General features: G+C 45.1%; 1 protein-coding gene across 1 annotated transcript in view; it reads left to right on the top strand.

Moving 5' to 3' along the window:
- Positions 1 to 21,309, top strand: part of shank3a (SH3 and multiple ankyrin repeat domains 3a) — a 1,463,579-nt gene that overhangs the window by 1,190,481 nt on the left and 251,789 nt on the right. Inside the window, exon 17 of the mRNA XM_070897277.1 lies at positions 8,512 to 8,647. Within this exon, the coding sequence (XP_070753378.1) occupies positions 8,512 to 8,647 (136 nt within the window). The remainder of the gene's footprint in view (positions 1 to 8,511; positions 8,648 to 21,309) is intronic.

Below are 21,309 nucleotides of genomic sequence, written 5' to 3'. Positions count from 1 at the left end.
CTGAACGACCCCCTCAACCACCTGCTACCTGGACCGGTTAATGGCCACCTTGGCCAGGCCCAGGAGCAGTCCTACGAGGAGGGCTACAGCTGTACAAACCTGTGAGATACATTACACCCATCACAAACTCCAATCCCAAGCCATTAACTCCGTGCCTCTCCTTGGCAACTGTCTGAGACTGAACCAGACTCTTCGCAACCTTGGTGTCATATTTGACCCCGAGTTGAGCTTCCGACCATATATCCGCTCCATCACCAAAACCGCCTTCTTCGGCCTCTGCAACATCACCTGACTCCGCACCTATCTCAGCTCATCTGCTGCTGAAATCTTCGTCCATGCTTTTGTTACCTCTAGACTTGAATATTCCAATGCTCTCCTGGCCAGCCTCTCAACTTAACCTTATCCAAAAATCTGTCCGTATCCTCACTCACACAAGTCGTGTTCACACATCACCCTGTGCTCACTGACATACACTGGCTCCTGGTCCAGCAACACCTCAGTTTTAATATTCTTAACCTTCTTTTCAAATCTCTCCATGGCCTCACCCCTCTTTATCTCTGTAGCCTCCTCCAGCCCTACAAGCCTCCGAGATCTCTGCGCTCCTCCAATTCTGGCCTCTTGTGCATGCCCAATTTTAATAATCCGACAGAAAATGCTGGAAATCTCAGCAGGTCAGGCAGCATCTGTGGAGAGGAAGCAGAGTTAACGTTTCGGGTCGTTGACCCTTCGTCACAACTGGAGAGTGTTCGGAAAAACAGATTCTTAACAAAATTTTCTGTTTTTATTCTAGATTCCAGCATCTGCAGTATTTTGCTTTAATAATTCGACCCTTGACAGCCATACCTTCAGCTGCATAGGCCCTAAGCTCTGGGGTTCCCTCCCTAAACTGCTCTGCCTCTCTACCTCTCTCTCCTTTCAGACGCACCTTAAAACCTACCTCTCTGACCAAGCTTTTGGTTATCTGTCCTAATACCTCCTTATGTAGTTGTGTCTAATTATGTGTCCTGTGAAGCGCCTTGGGATGTTTTACTACGTTAAAGGTGCTATATGAATAAAAGTTGTTGCTGCTTTTGATGTTGTTTGATGTTGTCCTTCTTGACTTGTCTGCAGCCTTTGACACAGTTGACCACTCTATCCTTCTCCAATGCCTCTCCATCATCGTCCAGCTGGGTCTGACTGCACTCGCCTAGTTCCATTCTTATCTATCTAACTGTAGCCAGAGAATCACCTGCAATGGCTTCTCTTCCCGCCCCGCATCATTACCTCTGGTAACCCCCAAGGATCTATCCTTGGCCCTCTCCTATTTCTCATCTACGTGTTGCCCATTGGCGACATCATCCGAAGATGAGTTTCCACATGTACGCAGATGACACCCAGCTCTACTCACTAACACTTATCTCGACCCCATCTCCAACCTCCCTTTCCTCTCCAAAGTCCTTGAACATGTTGTCGTCTCCCAAATCCGTGCCCATCTTTCCCGCAACTCCGGGATTGAATCCCTCCAATCAGGTTTCTGCCCCTGCCATGATACCGAAACGGCTCTCATTAAAGTCACAATTAACATTCTTTGCGACTGTGACAAAGGTAAACTGTCTCTCCTCGGCCTTCTTGACTTGTCTGCAGCCTTTGACACAGTTGACCACTCTATTATTTTCCAGCGTCTCGCCACTGTCGTCTAGCTGGGTGGGATTGTATTCACCTGGTTCCACTCTCATCTATCTAATCATAGCCAGAGAATCACCTGCAATGGCTTCTCTCCGCACTTCCACATCGTACCTCTGGTGTCCCCCAAGGATCTATCCCTGGCCCTCTCCTATTTCTCATCTACATGTTGCCCCTTGGGGATATCATCCGAAAACACAGCATCAGTTTCCACATGTACGCTGATGACACCCAGCTCTACCTCACTACTACTTCTCTCGACCCCTCCACGGTCTCTAAATTGTCATATTGCTTGTCCGATATCCAGTTCCAGATGAGCAGAAGTTTTCTCCAATTAAATATTGGGAAGACCGAAGCCATTGTTTTCGGTCCCCGCCACAAACTCTGTTCTCTAGCCACTGACTCAATCCCTCTCCTCAATTTCTGTCTGAGGCTGAACCACACTGTTTGCAACCTTTGTGTCAAATTTGACCCTGAAATGAGCTATCGACCACATATCCACAACATAACAAACACCGCCTATTTCCTCCTCCGTTACATCGGCCGTCTCCGTCGTTGCCTCAGCTCATCCGCTGCTGAAGCCTTCATCTATGTCTTTGTTACCTCTAGACTTAACTATTTCAATGCACTCCTGGCTGGCTTCCCACATTCTACCTACGTAAACTAGAGGTGATCTAAAACTCGGCTGCCCGTGTCCTAACTCGCATCAAGTCCTGCTCACCCATAACCCCTGTGCTCGTTGACCTACATTGGCTTCCGGTTAAGCAAGGCTTAAATTTTAAAATTTTCATCCATGTTTTCAAATCCCTCCATGGCCTGGCTCCTCCCTATCTCTGTAATCTACTCCAGTCCCACAACTCCCCGAGATGTCTGCGCTCCTCTAATTCTGCCCTCTTGGGCATCCCTGATTATAATCGCTCAACCATTGGTGGCCGTGCCTTCTGTTACCTCAGCCTCAAGCTCTGGAATTCCCTGCCTAAACCTCTACGTCTCTCTACCTCTCTTTCCTCCTTTAAGGCGCTCTTTAAAACCTACCTCTTTGACCAAGCTTTTGGTCACCTGCCCTAATTTCTCCTTATGTGGCTCAGTGTCAAATCTTTTGTCTCATAATACTCCTGTGGAAGCGCCTTGGAACATTTCACTACATTAAAGGCGCTATATAAATACAAGTTGTTGTTGTTGGCTGTGTTGAGGCTTGTATAGTAGTGCATTATGATAGGGATTCTTGTTATAAAAGCACTGGATAACAATGATTCTCTGCAATCTTGTAAGGCCACAGTGAGACCTAGATCCCATTAAACTTTGAGCGTCTGAAATTTCAAATTAACTGGCGAATGACCGCAATATTGATGGGGCGGGGAATACAGGGAAATTGCCCAGTTTTCTCTTTAAAAATCAACGGGCAGTGTTGGGGGGCAGCAGAGGGACGGAAGCGAGTCAGGAGTGGGATGAAAGGCGGGCGGTGTCATCAGCGCCGCACTGAGCATGTCAGCACGACACTGATAACGTTGGTGCAACGCAGACATTACAACATTGGTGCAAACATGGATTAAAGAGCTAAATTCTAAAGGTGAGGTTAGAGTGATTGCCTTTGACATCAAAGGCAGCATTTGACCGAGTATGGCACCAAGGAGCCCTAGTAAAATTGAAGTAAATGGGAATCAGGGGGAAACTCTCCTGGCTGGAGTCATACCTAGTACAAAGGAAGATGGTGATGGTTGTTGGAGGCCAATCATCTCAACCCCAGGACATTGTGCAGGCATTGTTCAGGGCAGTGCTCTAGGCCCAACCATCTTCAACTGCTTTATCAATGATCTTCCCTCCATCATAAGGTCAGATGATTACAGAGTTCAGTTCCATTCACAATTCCTCAGACAATGAAGCAGTCTGTGCTTGTATGCAGTAAAACCTGGACAAAATAAATTCTTGGGCTGATAAGTGGCGAGTAACATTCGCACCACACAAGTGGCAGGCAATAACCATCTCCAACAAGAGAGAGTCTAACTATCTCTGCTTGACATTCAATGACAGTACTATCATCAAATCCCCCACCATCAACATCCTGGGGGGTCACCATTAAACAGACACTTAACTGGGGCAGCCACATAAATGCTGTGGCTACAAGAGCAGGTTAGAGGCTAGGTATTCTGTGGCGAGTGTCTCACCTCCTAACTCCCAAAGCCTTTCCACCATCTACAAGGCCCAAGTTAGGAGTGTGATGGAATACTCTCCACTTGCCTGGATGAATGAACAACACTCAAGCAGCTCGACACCATCCAGGACAAAGCTTGCCGTGTGATTATCACCCCATCCACCACCTTAAACATTCACTCCCTCCGCCACCGGCGCACTGTGGCTACAGTGTATACCATCTACAAGATGCACTGCAGCAACTCGCTAAGACTTCTTCGGCAGCACCTCCCAAAACCGCGAGCTGTACCACCTAAAAGGACAAGGGCAGTCGGTGCATGCAAACACCATCAACTCCAAGTTCCCCTCCAAGTCACACACCAGCCTGACTTGGAAATATATCGCTGTTCGTTCATCGTCACTGGATTAAAATCCTGGAATACCTTACCTAACAACATTGTGTTAGAACTTTCATCATATGGATTTCAGCAGTTGAAGAGGATGGCTCACCACCACGTTCTCAAGAGCAATTGGGGATGGGCAATAAATGCTGGCCTTGTCAGTGGTGCCCACATCCTGTGAATGAATATTGTTCACTTGTGTAAGGTACCAGGGGAAGTCAGCACCCTTGGAAATGCATCCCTGCAAATGTCAGGGACTTCAGGAAAGATGGGGAAAAATCCAATAAAAATGGCAACCTTATCAGATTCGGTGCAGGTTCCAGCTCAGGTTAAGATAGCTGTACTGGTATAGGGTTCCAGCCTAGGGCAAGATACTCCTGTATATCACACTTTGATCCTATGTATTTCTGTTGTTTCCTTGGGCACATGGAATTAGACGCAGAAAGAGAGCAGCAGGATCTGGCAGTGCTTTTGCTGATTCTAACACAGGGTAATTGCTGCTGTATGTTTGGATGAAAGCCATTCACTGACAGACTGAAATGTTTGCAGGAGTGAATTAGAATGATTATTAATTAAAACACAGAGGAGAAAAATTCGGGTCGTTTGCATCCCCGTTGTAACGGGACGCAAACAACTTTTCACCCTGGTGCAGCACCGCTACCGACTCCACAAAATTCCACGGGAGTTTAGTGGAGGTGATGATGCATAGCGCCCCGCTCCTGCCAGTAGTGCCCCAGGCCACTATGCTGGCGATGATAATGTCATCACCGTGTGCTGCGACCCATTTTCGTCCCAGAGCGAAAATTTGGTTGTGTTCCGTGAGGCTGCGGCAGGCGATGTCCGCGACAGCTTCGCAGGGTGCGTACCGGGCTTTAGGACGCTTCTTTGCCGGTCTGCTGCCACAGCACTCCTTATCCCTAATGCAGAGTCCACAGCGTGCCCTCCCCTTTAGTGGACGGGGAAGGCGCTGTGTTCCCGCCAGCGATATGCGCCTCTCCGCATACCGCTGGAAAATTTGCAATGGTTAGCACCCCGGTCCCGCCCCTGAGAGGAAATGGAGCACGAGATTTTGCGTTCCACTTTCTCTCGGGGGCGGTAAGCCCAATTTAGCTGGCGGGGCGGGACTTCTACACCTGGCGCAGGAAGTCCTGCCTCGCAGCTGTTTCCGCCCCATATGCAATTTCGCCCCCATAGTGCATGCATATTTGTTAGCGTGTGTATGTGTCAGCATATGTGTGGGTTACTGTGTGTGTGTTAGTGCATGTGTTTGTGTGTGTAGTTTAGTGTGTGTGCGTGTTAGTTGTGTGGGTAAGTGTGTGTGTGCGTTAGTTGTGTGGATAAGTATGTGTGTGTGTTAGTTGCGTGGGTAAGTGTGTGTGTGGGTGTTGTATTGCAGTAGGTGCCTCGTGGATCTGAGTGGACCCTCATGGCAGCTAACTGCAAAGTTGGACCTGCCATAGGCTGCAGCCCTTATGCTGCTGCAGGAGCAGCATGACCTTATGCTGCTGGCATTCGAGGCTAGCCCAGAGAGCACATTATCTCTGCCCCTTCCTGCTTTGCCATTGGTACAGCCTTGTTACTGATTGGCAGGTGCCAATGAGATCGGTGAAGCCCTGCCTTTAACTGGTCTGTAAGTCTGGTGAAGCGGAAAGGATAGTCTTCAATCTGCACCCGTAGGTAGGAGTCCGAGGTCCATGGAAGAAGAACACAGGAACAGGAGGAAACCATTCAGCCCCTCAAGCTGGTTCTGCCATTGAATTAGATGATGGCTGGTCTGTACCTGAACTCCAATTACTGCCTGTACTCCATACTTCTTGATACCCTTACCCAACAAAAATCTATCGATCTCAGTCTTGCAAATTTCAATTGATTCCAAGGGTGGAAGAGTTCTAGATTTCCACCATCCTTTTTGTGAAAAAATGCTTCCTGATTTTACTCCTGAATAGCCTAGCTCTTAATTGTGGCCACTAATTCTGTTATTCCCCCATGTAAATAGTTTCTCTCTATCAACCCTTTTAAATATCGGAATTTTTTGATGTACCTGAATTAGATCACCCCTCAACCTTCAAAACTCAAGGGAATACCAGCCATGTTTATGCAAACTGTCCTCACAATTTAATCCTTTAAGCCCTGGTAAAATTCTGGTGAATCTGCGTTGTACCCATTCCAAGACCAATATATCCTCCCTGAAGTGTGATGCCCAGAACTGAATGCAGTACTCCAGATGGGGTTTGATCCAGGCTCTGTACAACTGAAGCATCACTTCCTCACATTTGTATTCCAGCCACCATGATTACTTTTTATACCTATGCGTTAGCTTTTAGTGATTTGTGTGCTCTTGCTCACCCATGCTCTTTTTGCCTCACCCAGTAAAATGTGCTCTGCCTTACGCTCCAACTCTTCCACAGAAGGAGTCACAGTTGGGTTTCCTTATAATGGTTCATGAGCAGAACATGTGGGGTACAATAAGATGAGAAAGAAATTAAAAAGATATCACAAACCCATAGCTGTCACATGCTCTCTCACTTCCCATCTCAGACACTATGGCCTCGGTTTGGAACAGGTCCTCGTAGGGGTGAGATACCAGAGACTGGGGCACTTTTCGTCGCAGCCGTCTACCGTGCTACCTTCTGCACAATGTTGATAAACAATTCACGCATGTCAACACAGTGTGAGATGGGGGCCATTGGTGATGCCACATAACTGTTTAGCACATTTTTGAAAGGTGTGACTGTCTTCTGTTACCACGCTAGCCCTGGTAATATCATTATGCTTGCCTCTATTGCTGAATGGCCATTCATAACTATTCTCCTGTATGCTCCATGGGGCTTGAGTCACTCGGTGTCAAAATGACCTCCTTCCTCCACCCTCCAGCAAAACTTCTATAACTGTAAAAGGGGACCTGGGGCTCTAAGCCCTATCACACACCTGACAGACATTTATTTCAACAGAAATTATTTCCCTGCACCAAAGCTATTGATGGAGCTGCAGCAGACCTAATAATCAAGCAGGATGACGACTATAAGCTATCCAATAGGCACCATCCAATCTGTGCAAGGTGCTGACGTATGCACCAGAGGGCAAACTTAAAAATTAGAGAGTAGAAAAAGAGCTTTACTCTGTATCTAACCCATGCTGTTTCTGCCCTATGACTGTTTGATGGGAAAGTGTAGAGCAAGCTTTACTCTGTACCTAACCCATGCTGTAGCTGTCCTGGGAGTGTTTGTATACTGAATTTTTGTGTAAGACGTGAACAGGTTTTTGACCAAACTGCATTTATTAAATGTGTGAGGAGACCACACCTGAACAAAGGAAAGTTTTGGCCTGAAAGAAGATGTAAAGAAAGACCACCGGACATCCCAAAGCACTTTTCAGCCAATGAAGTATTTTTTGAAGTAACTTCCAATAGAAGTCGATGGACATGAAAATCGTGGGCTGTAAAACAGGCGTGCGGTTGCTTATCACTGTATTGCACCTGGTGGTAAAAATGCACCCACAATGTTGTCTGCACTTCAAAAAGTACTTTATTAGCTGTAAAGTGATCTTCCTTCCCCTCAGTTAGGTGTAGAGAGTCATTGATAAAGTACAGCTCATTGTCTATTCATGTCATAATTGGGCATCTCATGCTCCCCTAATTCCCTTATGTCTCCAGAAGCACATCCAATTGTGTTAACCCCATTTACATATTCTACTTCAACGGCGTTAATTTGTACCGTTCCCAGCCTTTGCAAAATGTGTGATGCAGAATGGTTACCCGTTTTATACTCTGCCCAATGGAAGTCGATGGAAAAATAAATCATGGGCTGTAAAACAGGCGAGTGGTTGCTTACTGCCTGTATTGCATCTGGTGGTAAAAGTAAAAATACACCCACAATGTCCCCCTGGGAACTCATCTACTTTGGTTAAAAACTGTTACCCCTGGACAACCCATTTTATTCCTAACGTCCTCATTTCTTAATATAAAAACAGTAAGTGCTAAAAATGTGGTAGGCCCATCAACACGTGAAAGCATTATCGTCATCAGTCAGCATAGACATGATGGGCAGAATGGCCTCCTTCTGTGCTGTAAATTTCTATAATTCTATGAGTATCAGCTGGAGCTTAACATTTTGGATCTGCACAAGACACATGAACTTGCCTTGTCTACTTTCAGGTGCTGACAGACATGACGTGTTGTTCCAGCCCTTCCTGTTTTTTTTTCCTCCAGCTGTTTTCCTCTGTATCTCCTTTTTTTGCCCCAATGAGCCATTTTACTGGACACGCATTGTCCAGCATGCAAAGGGGTCACAGTCTGAACTGCACTTATCTTCCTTTGCAGGTCAACAACATCAATGTAGTGAAGGTCGGACACAAGCAGGTGGTCTCCATGATCCGACAGGGGGGGAATAACCTACTGATGAAGGTGGTGACGGTCAGCCGAAAGCCAGAACTGGAGGACGGAATGAGGAAAAAAGGTCAGGAGATAGTTAATGGTAATTGGAAAATACTGTCGGATTTAACCCTTTCACTGATTGACTGGCAGAAGGTTTGGATGATGGCACTGGCCTGATAATTATGAGAGGTTGGGTGTGCATCCTGTTGCCTCACACAAATAGTTCCCGGTTACACTGCCATTGGGTGCAAGACACTCATGCCAGGTGGGCAGGTGCTCATCCACTGTAAGAGAAGGAAATGTCTCTTCAGAGTCGAATTCTGTCCTCCACCCACACCGCACCCCCCCCCCCCCATTCAGTTACAGAGCTTGCCTATCTTACTCCCACATCAGTCAATCAGAAAATTAATCTATGTCATCTCGCCTCAATCACTTGGGGAGTTTGTCAGAAGCCCCCCTCATTTTATCCATTTTGGGAGCGAGTCGAAGCCTTCTCCTCAATACGTTAGGAAACTAGTCAAACCCCCTCTCCCCAATAAGTTAGGGAATGTGTCAAATCCGCACTCCCAACAAGTTAGGGAGCGAGTTGAAGCACCTTTCCCTCAAGTCAGTTAGGGGACTCCTCAAAGACCCCATCCACTCAATAAGTTAGGGCCAAATTAAGCTCCCCTCCCCTCAGTAGATGGGAGTTAATCGAATCTCTTTATCTGTCAGCCATTTGCTAGCTGAAGCCCCCTCCCCTTCCGTGAGTTTGGGAACAAGTTGAAGTCACCCTTCCCTGAGTCAGTTGGAGAATGATTTGAAGCCCCTGCCCTCAGTTAGGTGGTGAATGATTTGAAGCCCCTCCCCTCAATTAGTTAGCGAATGAGTAGACGCCCCCTCCCTTGCTCCTAAAGTCCAACTTTAGACCAAGATTTACAAAGTACCACTGATTGAGTAAATTGTCCTCATGTTTTTCCAAGGTAAGACATTACATTTTGGGATTCTCTGAAAGGAGAAAAGAGGGAGGGATTTAAAACAGAGGTAGTATACTGGAGCAAGAATCTCTGCTATTCAGTATTATGACAACCTGAGTGAGCATTTATCAAACTGAGAGCATGTGACACAGTGAAAGGGTTAAAACCTGTACATATAAACTGCTTCTCACTGAGCCCATTTTATGAAACTCACTCTTGCAGGAAGGACCATCCATAATGCATGCCCATCCCCTCCTGGGGTAACTCAGCTGCTTATTCAATGACTAGCTTAACCATACAGACCAAGAAGTTCCTGGGTTCTGAGCCCTGGTTTGTGCTGAGTTAGCTGATGTCAGCAGGGATGGTGGTAGTTCTTCTCAATTGTCATTTGCATCCCTGGGCTAGAGGAGAAAAAGTTGACTCCTCATCAAGCACCGCATTTGGAAGTGTGCATGTGTGTAGATATCAGGCGAGGAAAGAATCAGGCTAAGCTGCGATGCCCATTGCAGTTAAATGGCCTGCCAAAACACACTGTCTGGGTTCACAAAAAATGAATGTCACTTGGACGAGGAATCAAAGGGAAGAACAGATCGTGGATCAGCAGGGAGTCAACGCCTTCAAGCGAGGAGGGGAGGAATGGAAATTGAGGGGACAAAGAGAGAGCAAAAGATGTGAAATGTAGTTTCCTTGTTGATGGAATGTGTTGATATTTGTGTGAGAGTGCAGCCTGCCGTGGATGCACACTCAAGTAAATGATTGTTGAATGTGTTACTCATTTATTTGGCAAATTGTGTTTAACTTTAACGAATGAACTGTTGATCTAATATGGCGACATACAAAATTTGAATGTCTTTTGGTGATTCTATTCATGTAGTTGTCCCTTTGGATTGTAGATTGGTTTTGAAGACTGATTTTTTTGTGGGGCCTTGGTTGAAATCCTGCCCAGACTAAGGAAGTGAAGGTCTCTTTTTGGAAGTCATAGTTGGGGCTGTATGTCAAGTCAATGTTCATTTTTGAGATTCTGATGTTGTGAACTACGATGATTAACAGTATCCAGTCCAGTTCCCAATAAATATTAGTTGAAAAGTTATCATGTCCTATGAATACATGATGGCTGATGTGGATACTGAAAATGGTACATTTTGAGGACTGGACAGAGGGAGCTTTACCCTTCAGCTTTTTCCATTATTGACAACCCCGAATGAAGAGTCAAGGCAGGGCATCTCCAAGGTTGAAAAGAGTCGAAAAGATTAAAGAACCCCCAAAATTGGTTTGGTAACAGTTGGGCTTTAAAAGTCTGCAGATTGTAGGAGGAAGGGAAGTTTGAGAGAGGCAAGGAGTTTGACAGCATGAAGCACCGAGAAAGAATGAGTTAGAATAGGAGATGTAATCTGTACAATGACCTATCAAACGTTCCAAGGACATGGAAGGTGTAGATTAGATACAGAGTAAAGGGTCCTTCACTCAACCCTGTCGCTTCCCCCCAGAAAAATGTTTCCTTATCCCGCACTGCACCTTAATTTCCCACAAAATCCACCTTTCGTGATTGTCATGCCAGTTTAGTGCCAATTTGCGCTGACTTTGATTTTGTGAATTCACATGCACTGAGAACTGGAGGGCTGAGAGTACTCAAACTCATTTCACATTGGCACTTTGTCGCATGGTACAGAAGTAGTTACTGAGGTGGAGTGGGAGGCTGTACAAGTATATCCACAGAGTATAAGACAAGGAGGGCACACTGACACTTTGTAGAGAATTGGAGAGACTACACCTGGGAGTATTAGGAGAAATTCAGTGAGGCTACACTCCAGCAGGGGTAGAAATGGGGCTGGAGAGTTATAGCCCCTGACTCCAATCCATGCTCCACCAAGCGAGCCTCGTTGAAATCACTAAAAGTAATAACGCAGGTTAATAAGGCCATAAAAAAGCCATCAAAGCACTGGAAATAGAGGGATAGAATTGAAAAACAGAGAAGTTATGTTATACTTGTATAGAACCTTGGCTAGGCCACACTTGGAGTACTGTACATAGTTCTGGTCTCCATATTATAAAAAGGATATAGAGGAACTGGAGAAGGTGCAAAAAAGATTTACAAGGATGATACCAAAACTGCGAGGTTATATCCATCAGGAAACACTGAACAGGCTGGAACTCTTTTCTCCAGAAAAGGCTGAAGGGTGATCTGATCGAGGTCTTTAAGATTATGAAAGGGTTTGATAGGGTAGATGGCTTTATCGCAAAGCGGATGGAGTATAAAAGCAGGGAAGTCTTGCTACAGTTATACAGGGTATTGGTGAGGCCACATCTGGGATACTGCGTGCAGTTTTGGTTTCCATATTTACGAAAGGATATACTTGCTTTGGAGGTAGTTCAGAGAAGGTTCACTAGGTTGATTCCGGAGATGAGGGGGTTGACTTATGAAGAAAGGTTGAGGAAGTTGGGCCTCTATTCATTGGAATTCAGAAGAATGAGAGGTGATCTTATTGAAACGTGTAAGATTTTGAGGGGGCTTGACAAGGTGATAGGGGAGACTAGAACTAGAGGGCAAAATCTTAGAATAAGGGGCCGCCCATTTAAAACAGAGATGAGGAGAAATGCCTTCTCTCAGAGGGTTGTGGATCTGTGGAACTCACTGCCTCAGAGAGCTGTGGAAGTTGGGACATTGAATAAATTTAAGACAGAAATAGACAGTTTCTTAAACGATAAAGGAATAAGGGGTTATGGGGAGCGGGCAGAGAGATGGACCTGAGTCCATGATCGGATCAGCCATGATTGTATTGAATGGCGGAGCAGACTTGAGGGGCCGTATGGCCTACTTCTGCTCCTATTTCTTATGTTCTTATGTAGAGAAGATATTTCCACTTGTAGGGGAGACCAAAACTAGGAGTCATAAATATAAGATAGTCACAAATAAATCCAGTAAGGAATTCAGGAGAATCTTTTTTAGACAGAGTGGTGAGAATGTGAAACTCGCTACCACAAGGAGAACTTCAGGCGAATAGCATAGATACATTTAAGGAGAAATTAGATAAACACATAAGGTAGAAAGGAATAGAAGGCTATGCTGATAGAGTTCGATGAAGAGGATTGGGTGGAGGCTCATGTGCCATATAAACACCGGCATAGACCAGTTGGGCTGAATGGCCTATTTCTATGCTTCAAATTCTATGTACTCTCGTGTCCAGTTTTGTTGGACATTCGAGAAAAGAAACATTGGAAGTGATTTACTGAAGGATAATAACTACAAGCTCTTTAGCCAGTGAGTTAGGATGAGAGATTAAGAGTGTTCAAACTGTCCTCACTGGAGAAAAATAGGTTAAAGGTGGGGAAGGGGTTCATGATCCAAGGCATTAAAAATACTTATGGAAATTGGTGTTTTTTTCCAAAAAATCATTCTTGGGATATGGACATAAAGCTGGAATTTATCGTCCATCCCTAGTTGCCCCTTGAGAAGGCAGTAGCAGGCCTTCTTCTCAAACCGCTGCAGTCTATGAAATAAAGGAACTCCTATATACTGTTAGGTAGAGAGTTCCAAGATTTTGATTCAGTAACCATGAAGGAATGGTGTTATATGTCCAAGTCTTGATAGTGTTTGGGTTGGAGGGGAAATTAGAGATAGTGGTGTTCCCAAGCACCTGCTGCTCTTCTCCTTCTAGTTGGTAGAGGTCACGGGTTTCGGAGATGCTGCTGAAGAAGCCTTGGCAAGTTGATGCACACAACCTGTAGATAGTACAGTTGCTGTGGCAAAAGTCTTTGTGTGAGCAGGAAGGGAACTGAGGAACAAGGTGGAGTAGGAACCAATCACAACTTGTGGAGCTGTTAAACTAGTGGAATAATCTGCTGTAGCCTAGTGACTGATGAAGCATTGAACAAAGAGTGAACGGATTCATGCTGGAACGGAACCGAGGGAGACGATTGGTGACACATTAGGAAGGAGATGAAATGATGTAATCTGCAGACCTGGACAGTGCATGGGGGGTGGGTGCTATTTTTGAACAGTTAAATGTAAGAGCTCTTGGAAAGGTTTGCACTCCTACTGTCAGGACCGATGGGTTTCAATTTATGACTAATTTAAACAGTCTAGTCTGAGGTAAATTATTCACACTTCGCTCCCTTAATAAGTAGGAATAAGTCGCTTATACAATACTGGTAAAGGTTAAAAATGGCGGAGCAGGCATGATGCAGAAGACCGCGGTTTTGGTGAAATTGAACTTTTTAAATGTTGGTTTACACTGTGCAAAAAAAAATGAAGCATGCATTTCTTTGGCACCGAGACTATGTTAACGACAACAGAGGACCATCAAGAGGCCACTGGGCCATCACTGTCAGGAGAGTTAATAAATTTGTGCAAAAAATAAAGTGCCCCAAACTGCAAACGGCTGTCGCAAACGAGATAATGAACTAAAAAAAAACAAAAAAAGGGGTTGCGAGGCTAAGCAGCAACACACTAGGAAACGCAAACCAACTGCACAGGACAGCAGGGCATCTAGCGAAATATCTCCCTTGAACCGAGAAACCGCTAGTTCAACCGTTCAACCAGCAAGGCACCGATGAGACCACCTCCACGCCAGAGCCCGTCACCAAATCTGGTAAGTCATGTAAATAATGTCTGCTGTCTGTTTTAGTTAGAAATAAATAAATACTAACAACATAGCCCTATCCATTAGTCTTCTCTAATATGCATGCTAGCAATGATTCCATAGATTCTTGTAGCTCCTTAGACGTAACGTCCCAAGTCCATAATCGTTTGCTGTGCCTGCAGTAACTTCCTTGAGAAGTGGCACTTCGATGCTGTCCTGATGGCTCAGTGGATGAATGCACTTCCCCGTGTGATACTGAGCCATACAGGCCAGGAAGGTCCCAGGTTCGACCCTTGGTCTGTGCTGAGTTAGCTGATCTCAGCCAGGGGCAGCAGGGGGGATTTGGGGGTGGGGGGCACTACGATTGGCCTTAGTGTCCCTAGACTAGGGAGGGATAAAAAAACAAAAATCAGCCAGGGTTCCCACTCCTGATCGATATCCAGTGACTCCTGCTGGGATGCGTGCGTGTGTGTGTGGAATTCGGGGTGAGGACAGGATCGGACTCGGCTGCGACATCTCTCTCGGTCAAATTGCCTTCCAAAGCTTGCTGCCTAGACTCGCGTGTGGAAAATAACTCGGTGGTCAAGGTGCCAGAGGGATGCCGGTCTCCGTTGGACCCTTCCCCAGCAGGAGTCACTGCTTTCAGGAGAGGAGAGGGAAAGACAATTGGAGAAGCGTCAGTGGTACTCTGTCGTCTGCAACAGTCTGATTGTAAAAACAAAATCTCAACTTGCTCCGTAACCCCAGACCCAACATTAAAGGCAATCTCTTATGTCTCCACAGATGAATCTCTCACATCAACCAGCACTGAGTCACTCGAAGGACTCATAAATATTTTCAAAGACGATGATGCTTCTGAGGAAAACTATGACAAGTCCGACCGGGAGGAAAGCGCCACAACCCCACTAGAACCAGGATCTGAACTCCACGCCTATAACTGTGCTCTGGAATGGCAGGAGGACCTGGCACAGGAGCTGACTCCTGGGGCCGGAGCTTCCGAAGGACTTCTCCTGGATTGTGCCATACAAACCAGAGGGTCCACCACGGAAAACCAAGGGACACATCAGCCACCGCTGACAGGTGCTGTCCCTGAAGCAACCCCAGCACACACCCAGCAGATGCTGGAACAGACCATTCACCTCCTTCACGAGGCAGTGCAGAACTTCCACGTCACTGTGCAGTCCGGTTACACCCAGATGCACAGTGACATGACAAGATCGCATACTATCATGCAGTTTGGTTGGGCACAGTTCACAGAGCAGGTTGGCTGTCTGGTCAGTCTGCTCAGGACCCTGGTGCGAGACCACCAGGCCTCTACCCCTCAGCTCCGGGACGTTGCTGTTCAGAGCTCTCTTAAGTCCCCTGAAGGCCAGTCTACCGAGGTAGTGCTGCCAGCAGCCAGCTCTCCTGTGGCTGATGTAATTCCAAATTCACAGTGCAACCCAGCGGGGGATCACTTGAATGATGGGTCCTCCCAAAGCTCAGTCACCTGTCCTTCTGTAAATAGAACACATGTACATAGTTTTAATATATAACCATGTAAATAATTCAACTGCATTGACACAATTTGAGTTCCGCCATTGTTAAGTTTGCACATCTTTTACATAAGTCAACGAGACTACCTCAACACTATCAATTGAAAAGAAGTGTTCTGTAATTTTGTTTTACTTTGTACGTTCATCAAAACAGCTACTTAATGAAGACATCTACACTGTTATGTTGCAACGGTCAACAAATGTTAGTTCATTATCTGTACTGTTCATCAAACCATTTGACTAAACAGTTTCTATTTCATCACTTCTTTGTCTGGTGTCTTCTTTCTTCCTCCATGCCAGTATATAAGAACATACTGATTCTGATCCTCCCAAGTGTGTATCAAAACTATAGTTTCTCATCCCCGGTAACATCCTGGTGAATCTATGTTGTCCGCTCTCTATGACTTTAAATGCCCTTTCTATAAAAACTGCATACGGTACTCTAACTATAGCCTAACCATTGCTATGTACCACTTTATCTTTGCTCTTGCATTCCATACTCAGTTTAACGCACATCCATCTACAGCAGGCAGCACTCTCAGTACTGCACTGGTACACCAACCTAAACTATGTGCTCAAGTCTGGAGTAGGGCTTGAAGTCACAAATTTGCCCCTACATTTTCTCTTTAGTTGTATCCCGAGGTGTACATCTCACAATTTCTGGATTATCCTTGTACGTCTGTTGCTAGTTTACCTTGTGGGTCTTCTGAGTTCTGCATTCATCAATATCTTCACGCTCAAGGTGGCTTGGATCTTTATCCAGAAAAAGTAGAATTTATTTATTGTGAAACAAGTGTAAATAATAATAGTATCCGCCTCACAATGAATTACTATTTGAAGTGCAGCGACTGTTCTTATGTAGGCAAGTACGACAACAATTTTGTATCAGCAATGCTCCACAAACAATAATGAGAATAATGAGTGGTTAATCTGTTTTCGGGGATGTTGATTGAGGGAGGGATGTTGGCCAGGACACCAGAAGAAATCTGCTCTTCTTCACTCAGTACCACAGGATTAATTGGTGAACCATAGAAGCTTACACCTCACAAGAAGACCATTTGGTCCATCGTGTCTGTGTGGCTGTTTGATAGAGCAATCCAAAACTAATCCCACTTGCCCATGCTTTCACCATAGCCCTGTATTTTCCTCTGTTTCTAATATTTATCAATTTTTCCCTTAAAATATGCAGTGGTCTCTGCCTCACCCACTCCCTTCCAAGCGCTAACTGGCCTCTGCATAAAAACATTTATCCTTGTCTCTCTTCCCTCTGTGTGACAAATTTAAATTGATGACCCTCTTGTCACTGATAGCCTAGCCACAGGAAATAGTCAGTCATTCCCTGTTCACACCATCAAAACTCTTCATAATATTAAAACTCCTTCATAATTATAAAAACCTCCATTAGATCTCCTCTTGACCTTCTCTGCTACAGTGGAAATAGTCCTAGTATCTTGAATCTGTTCTTATAACGATAGTTTCCCATCGCTGTTAACATCCTGGTGAATTTATGCTGTATGCTCTCTGTGGTTTTAATGTCCTTTCTATAATGCAGTGCCCAAAACTTGCTTTGTACAACTTTATCTTTACTCTTATACTCCATACTCGGTTTAACAGTTCATCCATCTACCACACTCCCTCGGTACTGCACTTGAACACCAACCTCGATGAGGTGCCCAATTTGATTGGGGCTTCAACCCACTAATTTGCCCTTACATTTTCTTTTCAGTTTTCTTTCTGTAGAAGGTAACACCTCCAACCAAGAGGGAGGTGGACATCCTACTACAAATCCTCCTTCACCAATATCGCCATTCCTCCTCCTTTCTTACATATTCTATCCTTCCTAAAAATATTATAGCCTGATATATTTATTTCCCATTCCTGCCCAGTTTGCAGCCAAGTTTGTGTTGCTGCTATTATATCTATATCTTCCTGTGACACAATTGCTTCTAATTTCCTAAGTTTACCCCCCATACTCTAAACTAGCAATACATGTGGTTTATTTTTTTTGTTCATATTACTCCTTTTTGCTTGTTTTATTGTTTCCAAGCTATCACCTTATTCCTTTAATATATCTGCCACACTTCCTGAGTACAAAACTTTCCTTCCCGTTGTCACGTTGTTGCATCAACTTTTCACCATTATAAATTCCTATCTCCATATTTAAAGCGGAAACTGTCTATGTAAACATGTCACACTGTAATTACACCCTTCCCCCAGATGTGGCACTGTAACAGCTCAATTTTGCCTGTCCCAGTTCCTCAGCATGTACTGCAGAGAAACTCCTTTGGTTCAGCCAACTCTACTTCCTAAATTGCTGTAACTTTTGCCATATAACTCTAAATATCAAATTATTAGAATAATTCATGGGATGAGAGGGTTATCCTATGAGGAGAGATTGAGTAGAATAAGCATATATTCTCTGTAGTTTAGAAGAATGAGAGGTGATCTCATTGAAATGTATAAAATACTTAAAGAGCTTGATATGGTAGATGCTGAGCGACTGCTTCCCCTGGCTGTTCAGTCCAGAACTGGGGGTCATAGTCTCAGGATAAGGGGTCAGCTATTTAGCATTAAGATGAGGAGAAATTTCTTCACTCAGGGTTGTGAATCTTTAGAATTCTCTTTCCCAGAGGGCTGTGAATGCTCAGTCGTTGAGTATATTCAAGACTGAGATCGATAGATTTTTGGACACTAGGAAAGTAGAGTTCAGGTAGAAGATCAGCCATGATCTTATTGAATGGCGGAGTGGGCTCAAGGGGCTGTCTGGCCTACTCCTGCTCCTATTTATTATGTTCTTAAATCAAAACATAAAAATAGGGACTAAGTATATGTCTCCAAAACAGAGACTGAACTATTTCTTCAGGTCCTATTCCAATTATTCCCCACCCTCTAATCCTATTTGACCTGAGGACTATACTTGGTCTTGACTCCCCATGAGTAACCACATGGAAGATTGAGGAGTAGTACAATAAACTCTTTCTGTATCTCACACGTAAGCTCTCACACTCTGCCTGATGAAAATTTCTATGTCACTCTTGGAACAGAAGTATTAAGAAACAAAGATGGCGATTCAGAATGTACAAATGTTCCAGTATTGGAGTCACAAGACTGGATTTTTGCTGACTTTGCCCCTGGGGCGTCAGAGCAGAACTTGCGCTCACTGCCCCACGTCGTCCTTGACCCTGGCTCCATTTCGTTCTTGGGTCTCATTAACAATACGGGATGGTCGTCCAGCGGTTGCCCTTGCCCTAAAAGGGAACCCGCCACTGTATAGATTGGAAGGTATAGCAGTGCAGCAGCAGCTGAAGAGTTGTAGCCCAACTTAAAGGGGCACAAAGTCCAGAAGATCAGATGACAAACTTGGTGTTAGCTCCCAGATCCAGCTGAGACCTAACAAAGATGAGGTTTAGGGCCTGTGGGAAAGGCGAAGTGCCCACTACTGGGCTCTCTCCCTCCAAAAGGAGCATCAACAGGCTTTCCACCCTTGCCCCATGAATTACTTCTACCCGTATCCTGGTAGTCCCCTGGGGGTGGGTGAAAAGTAGGGCAATTGAGTGGCCTAGTCTACCTATTTATTGGGTTGGGATGGCAGGCTTTGTAGCTGGTTTAGAGGAAGGCAATATAAGTCAGCGGGCAGGAACATGGCGGTAGGCCTAACCCCTCCACTGATTTCCCTGGGTTTTCCATCACTATACCACGAGGTCACAATGTCTACATGCTGTTAATTGGCCTCCCCAAAATCTCCAGCCTGATTAGCAAGTAACCTTTAAGTGAACTCACCCACTGTTTACTTGACATCCATTAGACTTTATAGCCTTAAAAGGGATGTAGATATCTGTACTTTAACAGAAGTATAATATATTATGTTTCACATCGTACAAAGTTCCTAGCTTCTTAACACAAAATGCACTGAGCAATGTCACAGGAGGTCAGTTATCTTGTAATGATTGTTTTTTATTCATTCCTGGGATGCGGGCTGGCAAAGCCAGCATTTATTGCCCATCCCTAATTGCCCTTGAGAAGGTGGTGGTGAGCTGCCTCTTGAACCACTGCAGTCCTTGTGATGAAGCTACTCCCATACTGCAGTTAGGGAGGGAGTTCCAGGATGTTGACCCAGCGACAATGAGGAAATGTCAATATGTTTCCAAGTCAAGATGGTATGTGACTTTACAGATATAAAAAGCCCAGCTCAAGCTACACCAGTAGTTTAGTTGGTTAAGTCAGTGCAAAGCTCTGAATGCAGCAAGACCTGGACAACATCCAGGCTGGGTCTAATACATGGCAGGTAATATTCACGGCTAACCACCTCCATGTGACATTCAATGGCATTACAATCACCGAATCCTCCACCATCAACATCCTGGGGGCTGTCATTGACCAGAAATTCAACTGGACCAACCACATAAATGCCTTGGCTACTAGAGTAGGTCAGAGGTTGTATATTCTGTGACACCTGGCTCACTTCCTATCTTCCCAAAACCTCTTCATCATCTACAAGGCACAAATCAGGAGTGTGATGAAATATTTTTTGTTTGCCTGGAAGGGTGCAGCTGCAACAACACTCAAGATGCTTGACACCATTCAGGAGAAAGCACCCCTTTCGTTGGCTTAAACATCCACTCCCTCCACCACTGGCACACTGTGGCTATAGTGTTCCATCTACAGGATGCAGTGCAGCAACTCACCAAGGCTTCTTCGACAGCACCTCCCAAACCCATGACCTCTACCACCTAGAAGAACAAAAGCAACAGGAGTATGGGAACATCTTCACCTCCTAGTTCCTCTCCAGGTCACACACCATCCTTACTTGGAAACATATCACCGTTCCTTCATCGTCGCTGGGTCAAAATCTTTCATGAAACAACAACTTACATTTATATAGCATCTTTAACATAGTAAACCATGCCAAGGCACTTCACACGTGCGTTATCAAACAAAATTTGACACCGAGCCACATATGGAGATATTAGGGCAATGAGAGCTAGGTTTTAAGGAGCGTCTTAAAGCAGGAAAGAGCGGTAGAGTGGAAACATAGAAACATAGAAAATAGGTGCAGGAGTAGGCCGTTCGGCCCTTCGAGTCTGCACCACCATCCAATAAGATCATGGCTGATCATTTCCTCAGTACCCCTTTCCTGCTTTCTCTCCATACCCCTTGATCCCTTTAGCCATAAGGGCCATATCTAACTCCCTCTTGAATATATCCAATGAACTGGAATCAACAACTCTCTGCGGCAGGGAATTCCACAGGTTAACAACTCTCTGAGTGAAGAAGTTTCTCCTCATCTCAGTCCTAAATGGGCTACCCCTTATCCTAAGATTGTGTCGCCTGATTCTGGACTTCCCCAACATCGGAAACATTCTTCCCGCATCTAACCTGTCCAGTCCCATCAGAATCTTATATGTTTCTATGAGATCCCCTCTCATCCTTCTAAACTCCAGTGTATAAAGGCCCAGTTGATCCAGTCTCTCCTCATACGTCAGACCAGCCATCCTGGGAATCAGTCTGGTGAACCTTCGCTGCACTCCCTCAATCGCAAGAACGTCCTTCCTCAGATTAGGAGACCAAAACTGAACACAATATTCCAGGTGCGGCCTCACCAAGGCCCTGTACAACTGCAGTAAGACCTCCCTGCTCCTATACTCAAATCCTCTAGCTATGAAGGCCAACATA

This window comes from Pristiophorus japonicus, chromosome 13, assembly GCF_044704955.1.
Source record: "Pristiophorus japonicus isolate sPriJap1 chromosome 13, sPriJap1.hap1, whole genome shotgun sequence".
Taxonomy (NCBI): Eukaryota; Metazoa; Chordata; class Chondrichthyes; family Pristiophoridae; genus Pristiophorus; species Pristiophorus japonicus.
The sequence above is the reverse complement of the archived record's forward strand: the minus strand, read 5'-3'. Positions and strand labels throughout refer to the sequence as shown.